The 13,882-nt window shown below is 34.7% G+C and overlaps 1 protein-coding gene across 3 annotated transcripts; it reads left to right on the forward strand.

Annotated features, from left to right (window-relative positions):
• Nucleotides 1-71: 71 nt before the first annotated feature.
• On the forward strand, nucleotides 72-11,503 carry LOC126886673 (gastrula zinc finger protein XlCGF8.2DB-like). 3 transcript variants are annotated; one of them, XR_007698750.1, is made up of 3 exons: nucleotides 72-463; nucleotides 5,302-10,263; nucleotides 11,174-11,503. XR_007698750.1 is itself a non-coding variant. In XM_050653659.1 (2 exons), exons 1-2 carry the CDS (start codon nucleotides 340-342, stop codon nucleotides 6,456-6,458), a joined length of 1,281 nt encoding a protein of 426 aa, XP_050509616.1. In that variant the 5' UTR covers nucleotides 72-339; the 3' UTR covers nucleotides 6,459-11,503. The 3 variants fall into 3 exon arrangements, 2 of the variants coding, with proteins under 2 accessions (XP_050509616.1, XP_050509617.1); XM_050653659.1 differs by having other exon boundaries at nucleotides 5,302-11,503; XM_050653660.1 differs by lacking the exon at nucleotides 72-463 and adding an exon at nucleotides 1,992-2,132 and having other exon boundaries at nucleotides 5,302-11,503.
• The last annotated feature ends 2,379 nt before the right edge of the window (nucleotides 11,504-13,882 follow it).

Here is a 13,882-nt window from a genome sequence, read left to right on the forward strand (position 1 = left end):
GTGATGTGGCAACAGCGCCGTGTGACTCCTCGAGTGGGAGCAGTGATGTGAGAGACTCTCTCCCACATCACTGAGTGGGAGTGAGCTAGAGTGATCCTGGCAACAACAGTGTCAACTTGTCATTTAAAATTTAAAGCAAACTTTTTTTAAAATTAAAATGTCACTAGTGTCAGTCAAGAGTGTCAAGATTATTAATTTATAATTTTTATTAATTTAAATTTTCTGGTGGTGTATTGTGATTTTCTTCTAACTTCTAATACAACATTTAACTTGTATATTACACAAAGAAGTGGTGTATTTTCTGAATATTAACTACAATTTTCAATTTATTTATTAGTTATGGAAGTTAAGCTTGAAATAAAGGAAGAATTGGAGGAATATGAACAAAATTATGTGGAACCTCAGTTATTATCATCAATAGATATTCAAGAATGTAAAAGTGAAACAGAAGCCAGTTGTTCAGGTGAGAAAAATAGATAGATACATCCAGGGCCGGATTTACATGTTGAACCCTACTAGGCATTAATATTTTTGGCGCCCTACGCCTTGATCTCCCCCTCCCCTCAACCCTCTTATAACCAACCAACTTTTGGCTTTACCAAGCTCTACCAAAAAACCAGCCAACGACTGGTAATATCCTTTTACTTTACTTAAAGTTGTAGCTTCATACTGAAGTTTAGTACTGACTTTTTGTAATCGTTCTAAAACGGTACTCCAAAATATGAACAAAAATACTGTCTCTCTCTAGTGATTCAAGGTTTAATCTTAGAGCAGATGCATCACTACGGCATGAAGGTTTTTCGTTCCTGTCATTCTCTATTAGTTTCAAAGATTCTGTAATTGCTGGCCAAATTTCTTTCAGAGCTTGACAAGTATAGTTTCTCACTAACCAAGGTGTTTTAGATAGGCTTTGAAGTACCACAGAGCATTTTGGTTCAAATAAAGCTCCCATCAATGTGTTGAACTTGTGAAAAAATTGTACAGTTCTTGAAGTAGACCAAAAAAAGAAACAACAACCACACATGAACTAACGGCCACAGATCCTACCAGATTTAAGGAATGAGCGGCACATGGGACATACTCAGCCTGAGGACATAGTTTTTTGATTCTGGTTTGAACACCTGAGTCCCTGCCATATTACTGGTATTGTCATATGACTAACCACGGCATTTTGTGATATCCAAATCGAATTTATCACAAACATCGATAATAGCATTTACAACCTCTTCAGCTTTGTGTCCGACGTTAGGCAAAAAACACAAAAAGCGCTCTACGGGTATGGCATCTCTAGTTATATTTCTTAGTACCAACGTTAATAATTGGTCAATATGAGATATGTCTGGAGTGGAGTCTACCATAATCTCAAAATATTTTGCTTCCTTAGCTTCATTTAATATTTGTCTTAGAACATTTTCAGCCATAAGAAGGATAACTTCTTCATTATGTTGACTAGGAGATGTATGAAGTTGTACCTGAACCTCCATCGCCATATACTTTCAATTGCTCTGCAAGAAAGGAGTCAAATTCGAATAAAAATTGTAATAAACCTAAAAAGATGCCTTGATCAAACAGTCCTAAATATTCATGGCTACCACGAAAAGCTAATCCTTTTGTGGATAGAAATTTTACAGCGGCAACAACACGCTTAAGAACATTCCTCCAGTTTTTAGTTTCCTTATTTAACTGATCAGCAAGACTTGAACTAACATGTCCTTTTATTTGACCTCTCGATTTTAATGTTTGCTGGTGTGACTTATGACAACGAGAATTTTCGTGGACTACCACTCTATGTGAAGCAATTTTTCAATCATTAAAACTGGTTGTAAATGTATTTGCGTTAGCAGATCAACTGAACAATATGCATGGTACACAAAACACAGACCCTTTTCTCTGAGAAAATGACATCCAATTTATATTTATTATTTCTCCATTTTTAAGTTTACGAGTAAATAGCTTATCAGTTAAATAACTGTCTTTTTTATCTGATGGATAGTGCTGCTTTTGATGATGTATAAGTTGGTTGCCAGTTTTGTGATGCACCGAACAAAATCTGCCTGTTCCGCGGCCTAACAAATTTGGCGCTTGAGGCCAGTGCCTAGTCGGCCTAGTGGTAAATCCGGCCCTGGATACATGTAAGTACATACCTAGGTATATATTATAGATCCAGTGGTAGATATAGACATTTTCCTTGGGAGAGGAAATTTGCCTTAGGGGGAAACATCTAATGAAACACCAACCACATACACACATACTCATACAGCCCCGGGGTACATGTGTGTTCCAATGGAACAGTGAGACCTACATGTCCAAAAAACAAACCTGTCACACTCTGTAATGGAGTGGTACCTATCTGACCTGACCCCCCAAGCTATACCACCAGCCCTCCCTATCGAAGGACATACCAAATGGGCCTTAGGGAGCAAACTTCTAATGAAACACCAACCACACACACAGACACATACTCGTATGTACAGCCGCGGGGACATGTGTGTTCCAATGGAACAGTGAGACTCACATGTCCGAAGATCAAACCTGTCACACTCTGTAATGGAGTGGTACCCATCTGACCTGACCCCCCAAGCTATACCACTAGCTCTCCCCATCGAAGGACATACCAAATGGAGAGGCTTTGTAATGGGTTGCCCTGGGTAATGGAACATCCTCTGTATTACTTTATGTGGTTAAGCCACCTGATTTTAGGGGTATATGCCATTCCACGAATATATGACTGTTGGATTATCTCAACAACGAATATTTTAATGTGCAACATAAGAAGTACAAAAGTAACTGGCTCTAATAATTATTCCAATAAGCAACAATGTAATTTGCAATTTACTTTCGTTCTTCATATTTGGCACAGTAAAATATTCGTTGTCGAGATAATCCAAAACAGTCATATATTTGTGGAATAGGGTATAGCAAGAAGAGCTTTTCTCTCTATTATTGACTTAATTAATTTATTACTTGTCTTTGAACTTGTGTTCAAAACACCAACCAAAAGACATAAAAAAGATAAACCCAAACTACATAAAAGACATAAATAATAACTTAAATGCATTAAGTTCCCTTAATTTTCCTAACTAGCATATTTATTGGGTTGAATTTTCCTGTCTGTGGGGAATTTTCCCATTTTCCCTCCCTGTAGACCCGCCACTGCATAGATCTATAGAATATAGGAAGTGATCTTCAATGGTGACAGTATGTGTAGAAAGATTGTTAAAAATTAACTAATAGGATTTAGTTTATAGTGTACTAAAATAGCTTTTGCAGAATTAGGCTTTTCCCTGGCATAAACTTGACATTAGAATGACAAAACCATTATTTAAATAATGACAAGCTCTTGTCACAACATTAAGAACGCTAAATTATACTGCATTCACTGGCCCTATTTTTGAACAAAATCTTGCAAATATCTTGGTTTATTTTTAGTTCTAGCTGATTTAATGCTAGATTGAAAATCTGAAAATCTTGGTTCATGATTATCATCAGATACTTGATTCGGTTCTTGAACAGGTAAATTTTCTGTCTCTTCTGGTATTGATTCAGTAATGGAATTCTCAGTAGTAATTGCACAAGAGCTCTAAAATTATTGAATTTTTCCCGAGTGACACTTTGACAGTTTTAATTTCACGAGCCGAAGGCGAGTGAAATTATGTCAAAGTGTCACGAGGGCAAAAATTCTATATTAATTTTAGAGATCGAGTGCAATTTGTTGCGATTATTTCATGAATAAAGCTGTTCAAAACCAAAATTTTATTGATATTTATTTATGTAAGTTCAAATTAGTACAATTAAACACACAGTTGTTATAAATATTTGATGGTTGAAAGTCATCAGTTTTATAATTTTTAAAACATTAATTGTCATTAATGTCACTGAATGTATTTTTTCGTAGCAACGAAGGGCATCTGACGTAATATACTTGACGACGGGAAATTATCAAAAATTATTAGTCTAATTTAGATTTCTGTAGCTTTCTATTGGTCAGAATCTCCTATGAATGAAATAATCAGTAGTAATTGCACAAGAGCTCTGAAATTATTGAATTTTTCCCGAGTGACACTTTGACAGTTTTAATTTCACGAGCCGAAGGCGAGTGAAATTATGTCAAAGTGTCACGAGAGCAAAAATTCTATATTAATTTCAGAGATCGAGTGCAATTTGTTGCGATTATTTCATGAATAAAACTGTTCAAAACCAAAATTTTATTGTAATTTATTTATGTAAGTACAAATTAATACACAGTTTTTATAAATATTTGACGATTGAAAGTCATCACTTTTATAATTTTTAAAACATTAATTATTGTCATTAATGTCACTGAATGTATTTTTTCGTAGCAACGAAGGGCATCTGACGTAATATACTTAACGACGGTATATTATCAAAAATTATCACCTTAATTTGCATTTCTGTAGCTTTCTATTGGTCAGAATCTCCTATGAATGGAATAATCAGTAGTAATTGCACAAGAGCTCTGAAATTATTGAATTTTTCCCGAGTGACACTTTGACAGTTTTAATTTCACGAGCCAAAGGCAAGTGAAATTATGTCAATGTGTCACGAGAGCAAAAATTCTATATTAATTTCAGAGGTCGAGTGCAATTTGTTGCGATTATTTCATGAATAAAACTGTTCAAAACCAAAATTTTATTGTAATTTATTTATGTAAGTAACATTAAACACACAGTTTTTATAAATATTTGACGATTGAAAGTCATCACTTTTATAATTTTTAAAACATTAATTGTCATTAATGTCACTGAATGTATTTTTTCGTAGCAACGAAGGGCATCTGACGTAATATACTTAACGACGGGAGATTATCAAAAATTATCGATTTAATTCAGATTTCTGTAGCTTTCTATTGGTCATAATCTCCTATGAATGAAATAATCTAGTGTATTATGTGGACTTTTATTTTTATGTTCATTATTATAGTGATTCAATAATTTTACGTCACCCCTTGGTGGACTTATCCACCCACTTGGGTGGACAAGTTCAAATGTACTAATATCTTGTGTTTCCCACAAGAAACCGAATGGTATTTGTAAAATATTGTTCTAAGATAATAAATAAAGAGAATATAGCTTTGGCACTCCTGAGACGATCACAAGATTTTGTCTTGACACCAGCGAGGAGCACTTGTGTCCACCCAATTGGGTGTACATTGTACTTAACCTGTTAATATATTTGTTTCTTCAAAACTTTTGTTATTTTTAATTATGTTCAATACTTCCTACAGTATTTTTTCTTGTAATACAAAAGAAACATATTTTCATAGATTTGTTTTTATTTTAGGTTTTGACCTCAAAGAAGAGAGAATCGAAATGATGAAAGCACTTTCTGAACAATCAGTACCTGAACAAGAATCAGTGACTCAATGCTTTGAAGAAAAGACATTAAATTTTGCAATTGGTCCTGAAGAATTTTCACACAAGAACAATTTCAAGGAACCTATGAAATTTCTTTCTGGAGAAGATCTTCATAAATGTCATGTTTGCTATAAGCTGTTTACTGAAAAAGGTACCTTCAATGACCATATGAAAGGTCACGGAGAAAGACCTTACAAATGTGGAATTTGTGTTAAAGATTTTACTAAAAAAGCTGGTTTAAAGCAGCACCTGAAAGTTCACACTGGGGAGAAACCTTATACATGTGCAAGTTGTTTGAAGCAGTTCTCTACAAAAAATAATTTAATTGTGCATACAAAAATAATTCACACTGGAGAAAGACCTTATAAATGTGACATTTGCAAGAAGCAGTTTTCTCTAAAAAATACTTTAAGGGAACATATAAAAGTTCATACTGGAGAAAGACCTTACGAGTGTCCAATTTGTCTTAAGAAGTTTGCTCATAAATGTCATCTAAATGAGCATATGAGAATTCATACAGGACAGAGACCTTACCAATGTGAAATTTGTATGAAGCAATTTATTACGAAATATCACTTAACTAACCATATGAAAGTTCACAGTGGTGAGAGACCTTACCAATGTGAAACTTGCAATAAAAGTTTTCCTCAGAGACATCATTTAAATGAACATATAAAAGTTCATATTGGAGAGGGTCCTTACAAATGTGAAATTTGTGGTAAACATTTTACTTGTGAGCCAAGTTTAAATAAACATATGAAAAGTCACACTGAAGAGACACCTTACAAATGTGAAATTTGTGCCAAGAACTATGCTAATAAATGTTCTTTAAGTAAACATACGAAAACTCACACTGGCGTGAGACCTTATAGATGTGAAATTTGTGCTAAGCAGTTTATTGAGAAATGCACTTTAAATCAACATATGAAGATTCACACTGGAGAGAGACCTCACGAGTGTCAAATTTGTCTTAAGAAGTTTGCTCAAAGTTTTCATCTGAGTAGACATCTGAAAATTCACACTGGACAAGGACCTTCTTCGTCTAATGACGCTATGTCCTTTGGTGAGTCTTGGCCAGCTTAACAATGTACTTCCATTCCGGTACGTTGTTTATCCATCTTTTATGGGGCCTTCCTCTTGTTCTATTTCTTTGGGGCTTCCATCTCTGGATTACTTTTCCATCCACCCAATGGCACTACGGCACAAACTGGGCCTTGGCCTCCTTCGGCAAGTTTCTCCAATCATTTTGATTTACTGCTGTTTTTTCCATGAAAGCGTTTTTAGGAGGTTTTTGGCATCCTCATGTACTTCGTCTTCCAATCTCATTTTTAGTCTTCGAACAGGTCTTTTTCCTTGTATTTAGCAATTTTCTAGCGATTCTATTTTCATGCATGCGGGCCATGTACTCTACATCGTAATATCTGCAGTTTAATGTATTGTGCTAGAGTTGGTTCACTATATTGTTCGTATATTTATTTATTATACCTAATTCGTCAATTTTCACTTATTGGGCCCAGTATCCTACGTAATATTTTTCTTTCAAACACTTCTAATGCGTTGGCAGATCTCTGTGTCACAACTCATGTTTCACAACCATAACTTACTATGGGCCTGATAACTGTTTTATAGAATCGGAGTTTTGTTTTCCGGTGTACTTCTCGCGATTTCAATATGTGGCCCATCGCGAAATAGGCTTTATCTGCCAGCATAAACCTTTCTATTTATTTCCGGTTCTTCTTCATTGTTTGCGACCAGGTCCGCGCCTAAGTACGTGAATCTATTCACATGTTCTATATCGTCTATAAAGTGTTTCCTAAAGAGTTCTGCACTCTGTTTCATCTCAGTGTAGGTTTCTTTCGCCGCGTTCATTGTTCGGCTTATTATCTTATTCTGCTGTTTATATCATCAGCGTATGCTGCTAATTGGGTAGATTTGTTTGTAAGTGTGTTATTTCCGCTCACCGTCAATCGTCCAATTACATTATTCAAGAACAAGATTAAAAAGTGTTGGAGTCGGTTCGTCGCCTTGTTTCAGTCCTTGAATGCATACATATGCTTCTGTTTCTGTCATTGTCATTTGCACTAGTCGTATTAATTTTGATGGTATGCCAAATTTTTGCAATATATTAGGTAGACTTGTTCTATGAGAGAGATAGAGATTCAGATTTACAAGAAAAAATTGTTCAACTCTTACTTACTTACTTATCCTCTTCGTTCCCACTGGAACATAGGACATCTACTGTCACTGTCCATTTTTGCCGATCTTTTGTTTTTTCTCTGACTTCTTGGTTAGGCCGATGTTTTCTGCTCCTTTAATAATTGTTTTCTTCCATGTATTTATCGGCCTCCCCTGTTTCCGTTTTCCTGGAGGTTGGAATTCCAATGCTTGTTTTGTTATGTCTGTGTCTGGTTTCCGCACAGTATGGCCCACCCATTTCCATCTTCTCTTTCTTATTTTTTTTATGTATTGGTTCTTGCTTCGTTTTTTTCCATAAGTTTGAGTTTGTGATCCGGTTGGGCCAAAATATTCTTAGAATTTTTCGTAAGCATTTCTTGATGAAGGATTGAATATTTTCGGTGTTGTGTTTTGTTATTCTCCAAGTTTGTGATCCGTATAATAGTACTGCCTTTACATTAGTATTGAAGACTTGTTCAACTCTGAAGTCGGGTAAAGCCAAATCAGCAGAATGCGATGAGACTTGCATTAGTTTATAGATTTATATTTTGTTTAGTTCAAGGTAGTGGTTTTTTGAAAATTTAATTGGTGAGTTTAAGAAATATATAATATGTACTTATAAAATAGCAGATGACTTTTTATTTGAAATAGCACTATGAATTTCCGTCAATGGGTCTTTTGAATAAAAAGAAGTATTTGCTTTTATGAAAGTTCATACTGGAACTGCTTACAAATGCGAAATCTGTTTTAAACAATTTTATAAAACAACACAACTAAGGTTTACTAAATGCTACGTATGGTCGGTGCTGCTGTATGACATAGAGGGATGGACATTCAAAACGAGGGATATAAATAGATTAGAAGCTTTTGAGATGTAACTTTATCGCCGTATCCTAAAGATCCCATGGACGGCGAAAGTCACAAATGTAGATGTCCTTAAAAGAATCAACCAAGGACACCAACTTTTCGAAACCATCAAGAAAAGGAAAACGGGGTATCTGGGTCACATCATGCGAAACGAAAAATACCAGTTCCTTCAACTTATATAATCGAGGGTAAAATTGAAGGCAAGAGAGCAATTGGACGCAAGAAAATGTCCTGGCTCCGAAACATAAGGCAATGGACGGGTATTAACGACATACAATCTCTGATACACATTGCAAGAAACAGTTAATGGAAAATGTGATCGCTGACATCCATTAGTGGATTTGCATCCGAAGAAGAGAAGATAAAACAACTCATTTACATGAAAACATGAAAATTCACAATGGAGAAAGACCTTATAAATGTGAAATTTACGTTAAGATTTTACTATAAAATATGATTTAAAGCAACACCTGAAAGTTCACACTGGGGAGAAACCTTTCAACTGTCGAACTTGTTATAAGCGGTTTTCTACAAAAAATAATTAATTGAGCATAAAAAAATTCACCCGGAGAAAGACCTTATAAATGTGACATTTGCTTGTAGCAATTTGCTCTAAAAAATACTTTAAAAGAACATATAAAAGTACATACTGGGAAAAGACCTCACGAGTGTCAACTTTGTCTTAAGAAGTTTGCTCATAGATGTCATCTAAATGAACATATGAGAATTCATACGGGAGAGAGACCTTACAAATGTGAAAGTATGAAGCATTTTATTACGAAATGTAACTTACGTGATCATATGAAAGTTCACAGTGGTGAGAGACCTTACAAATGTGAAATTTGCAATAAAAGTTTTCGTCAAACACATAATTTTACTGAACATATCAAAGTTCACATTGGAGAGAGACCTTACAAATGTGAAATTTGTGGTAAACATTTCACTTGTGAATTAAGTTTAAATAAACATATGAAAAGCCACACCGAAGAGACACCCTATAAATGTGAAATTTGTGCTAAGCATTTTGCTAATAAATAATGTTCTTTAAGTAAACATACAAAAACCCACACTGGTGTGAGACTTTATAGATGTGAAATTTGTACTAAGCAGTTTATTGAGAAATGCACTTTAAATCAACATATATGAAAGTTCACACTGGAGAAAGACCTCACGAGTGTCAAATTTGTCTTAAGAAGTTTACTCAAAGTTTTCATCTGAGTAGACATCTGAAAATTCACACTGGAGAAGGACCTTCTTCTAATGACGGTACGTCCATTGGTGAATCTTGGCCTGCTTATTAATGTTCTCCCATTCTGCCCTGTCGGATACTATCCTTCGCCACTGGCTGATGTTCATGATTTTAAGATCTTCCTATTCGTCTATCCATCTTTTACGGGGCCTTTCATCATCATCAGTGGCATTACAGCTCTTTATGAGCCAAAGCCTTCTTCAGAACAATCCTCCATTCGATCCTGTCTCTGGCAACTCTTCCCCATGCTCTAATTCCAATAGATTTCAAATCATTTTCTAGTTTGTCTTGGTACCTAAGTCTCGGTCTTCCTCTTGCTCGTTGTCCTATCGACCCTCTTCGGTCAAAAACTTTTCTGAATATGGCATCTTAATCTAGCCTGATTACATGCCCTAATTATCTAAAGCGTGATACCTTAATAAATATTACAACGTCAGGTTCTCCAAAACTTCTGTACAACCCCAGGTTGTAACGCCTGCGCAACAAACCTTGTTCTTTTATCCCGCCATATACTCTTCTTAGGATCATTCACTCGAACCGTTTGAGCAGTTCTTGGTCATTCTGTGTAAGTGACCAAGTTTCTGAACCATATACAGGGTGTCCCGGAAAATAGTGCGTTCCTTTAAGGTATGGAGAGAATACACAATTTGGAACAAAAAAGTCCTATACCATTTTTTTCTAAAGTTAACCGTTTCCAAAAAAAAGTTAACATTGTTTTCCATATACCTGTATTTTAATGTTTGGAAATTTTAATAAACTGGCAACATCGTACGCACTACGGCATAATAACATAATAAGAACTCGTTTGTGATTGTGATTAACACTATTTAAAATAATCCAACCTAATAGTAGGTAATACTTATGTATTTACTATTTGTTTACTAAAATTATTTTCTTTTGAAATGTATTGAAATACCTATTGCATAATTTTAAACGAATTACACATCTTTTAACATAAAAACACATCTTTTAATTAAACTAGTATTATGTATTTAGTAAGGTTTAAATGGGTTGAATGCTGAGTATTGCTGAGGGCTTTAACTGAATTACATAGTTTTAATAGTTTACAGTGGAACTTAAATACACCAGATAATGTCTCAGTAATTTGTTTACTTGTGAACTGAAATAACTAAGTTGTACTTACTTGAAAATAATTAATATACCGAATAGATGTTTCAAGTAACCTTTCACAAACACCATTCATAGGTAATAACATAATAGGTAATACACTCACTATTCGAAAACATTTTCGGCATTGACACTAAACAGGATTCTTTAAAACTATCTGTTTACTATCATCTTCTATCTATTTACATGGGACTGTCTATGCTTAAATTTGCGTACCGCACATAGTTGTCAGATTTAAATTTGGATACAAAATACATTTTAATTTTTTGGTCAAACGGTTGCATTTAGAAAAAAATGTTATAAGAGTTTTTTGTTCTACATGGTGCCTTCTACCTATACCTTTAAGGAACGCACTATTTTCCGGGACACCCTGTATTAGCATTGGTCTTATTAGTGTTTTGTAGACAGTCAATTTCATTTTTCTAAGTAGCTTTGAGACCATCTGTCTTCTTGGAGACATGGTAACACTTATTGGCGAGCACTATTCTTTTATTTCCTTTTTAATTTCAATTTAATTTCTTTACATGGCCTTCCTCTCATTCTGTGTGAGACTTGCATTAGTTTATAGATTTGTGTGTTTAGTGCAAAGTAGTGATTTTTTTTAACATTTAATTGGTCAGAGAGAGAGAGAGAGAGAAGAGCGAATTAGTTCGTTGTAGACCAATGAAATTGTACAGTTTGACAAATATATAATACTTATTACAAAATAGCATACCTATGACTTTTTATTTGAAATATCACTATGGAGTTCAATCAATGGATCTTTTGAATAAAAAGAAGTATTTGCTTTTATGAGGGTGCATACAGAATTGCTTACAAATGCGAAATCTGTTTTAAAGAATTTTATAAAACAACTCATCTACATGAACACATGAAAATTCACAATGGAGAAAACCTTACAAATGTGAAATTTGTGTGAAAAATTTTACTAAAAAATGTGGTTTAAAGCAACACCCAAAAGTTCACGCCGCTGGGAAGAAACCTGACCACTGTGTAAGTTGTTTAAGCAGTTCTCTACAAAACATAATTTAATTGAGCATAAAAAATTCACACTGGATCAAGACCTTATAAATGTGGAACTTGTTTTAAGCAATTTGTTCTAAAAAATACTTTAAAGGAACATATTAAAGTTCATACTGGGGAAAGACCTCACGAGTGTCAAATTTGTCTTAACAAGTTTGCTCATCAATGTCATCTAAATGAACATATGAGAATTCATACTGGAGAGGCCTTGCCAATGTGAAATTTGTATGAAGCAATTTATTACGAAATATCACTTAAATAACCATATGAAAGTTCACAGTGGTGAGAGACCTTACAAATGTGAAACTTGCAATAAAAGTTTTCCTCAGAGACATGTTGTTTCAAGGTCACAATGGATTTATAATTTTGTTTAATCCGGACCTGGATCTGTCTTGTGATTAGTAATTGGGTGGTTTGGGTTCTAAATGTGACATATGTGTACGATATAAAAAAATATACAAGGTGGTTCTAAAGTTATGGGCCCAGAAAGAAATGGGCAAAATCGATAAAACACCCTGTAACTCGGTTATAAAGTCGGTTGCGCAATAAATTTAGTATGTCTAGAACCGCCTCATTGACCTCTATTCACCATCCAAGTATTTCCTTTTCCCAATGAAACACCCTGTATACTACTGCATCTTGATTGCGGCCCGCAAGCTGTGGCAATAGCTACTATATGTGGCCCAGGAAAGAAAAAGGTTGAGTATCGCTGGTCTAGAGAAAATAAACATTTGAATATTGCTGCGACAACGCAATACCAAAAGAAATTAAATATGTGGACTGGACTTTGTAACGATAATATAATTAGTCCATTTTTTTAATATAGGAAATCTGAATGGATATAAGTATCTAGATTTATTGCGCAATCAGATTATTCCAACAATTTGAAACCTTGCGTCAACTTCGACGATGTCTGGTTTCAATAGGATGGCTGCCCAGCACATCAATTGCACTTGCAGCTAAGGTTTTTGTAGCAGCGTTATCGATTTGAGAAAATTATTCATTAATTTCTGAAATTATGGTCTCCACTAACTCCACTTCATAGCAAAATCCCATCATTAGGTAGTTCTTCGTCGGCACTGAGCTTTTCACCTTGAATGGTAAGCTCAAGAATCCGGTGATCTTTTTTTAATCGATGTAAGTAACCACTGAATGAATTTGAAAGGTTCTTTGATTTTCATGTGTCAAGGTGAAAAATCTCTGCGTGCTTAGTACATTGCCCCAGAGATTGGTATGCCCTTCGATCTTTTTTGCAGAAACTAGAATTTGTTTTTAGAAGAGTCAGACTGAAATATGAAGTATAGTACAGTCAGGCCCGGCCCCAGGGGTGGGCTAACTGGGCGGCCGCCCAGGGCGGCGAATTTAGGGGAGGCAATTTTAAGAGGACAGCCAATTTTTGAAATTGAAGAAGTAATAAATTATGTTTTTAATATTATAAAAAATCAATATTATGAACAAGAGCATTAAAAATGCAACTGTAAAAACGAGAATTATTAAGTGAAACAATAACAATTGCAAGGTTTATTCGACGGGAAATCGACAACACTGCCTTCTTCATCGCATAATAATAGTGGGACCACAACTAAATTAAATTCATGAATTCACTTAAAATTACATTTACCGAAAATTAATTTGAAAAATCTGGCTGAAGCTTATTGCTAAGCTGACAGAACTTATTTAGCAAAAACCGAATGGACTGAAACTGAGAATACCTTTGGACGATATGAGAATACAAGGATATGGTAATGGGGAAAACATGAATGGGAAGAACTTTTCGTCCCATGTTCTAGCCATTCACTCAACTAAGTCGTGAACAGTTTGCAGTTTCTTTTTCTTCCTTAGTCACAAAAATTTACAACCTTTTTTCGCCATCTATTCATCGTTGGGCTATACTAAAAAATCATATTTCTAGCATAACATTGAAACCTTTGTCCGAAACTATGTAGATAGGAACTAGATGAGAATTTATTAAATTACTCCGATCAGATACCAAATTGAAGAAATCTACTAGAAATCACTGTCAATAAAACCAACGATAAAATGGTTGCTCATGAGGCAAGCTGTT

Source organism: Diabrotica virgifera, chromosome 6 (genome assembly GCF_917563875.1).
Source record: "Diabrotica virgifera virgifera chromosome 6, PGI_DIABVI_V3a".
Classification (NCBI taxonomy): domain Eukaryota; kingdom Metazoa; phylum Arthropoda; class Insecta; order Coleoptera; family Chrysomelidae; genus Diabrotica; species Diabrotica virgifera.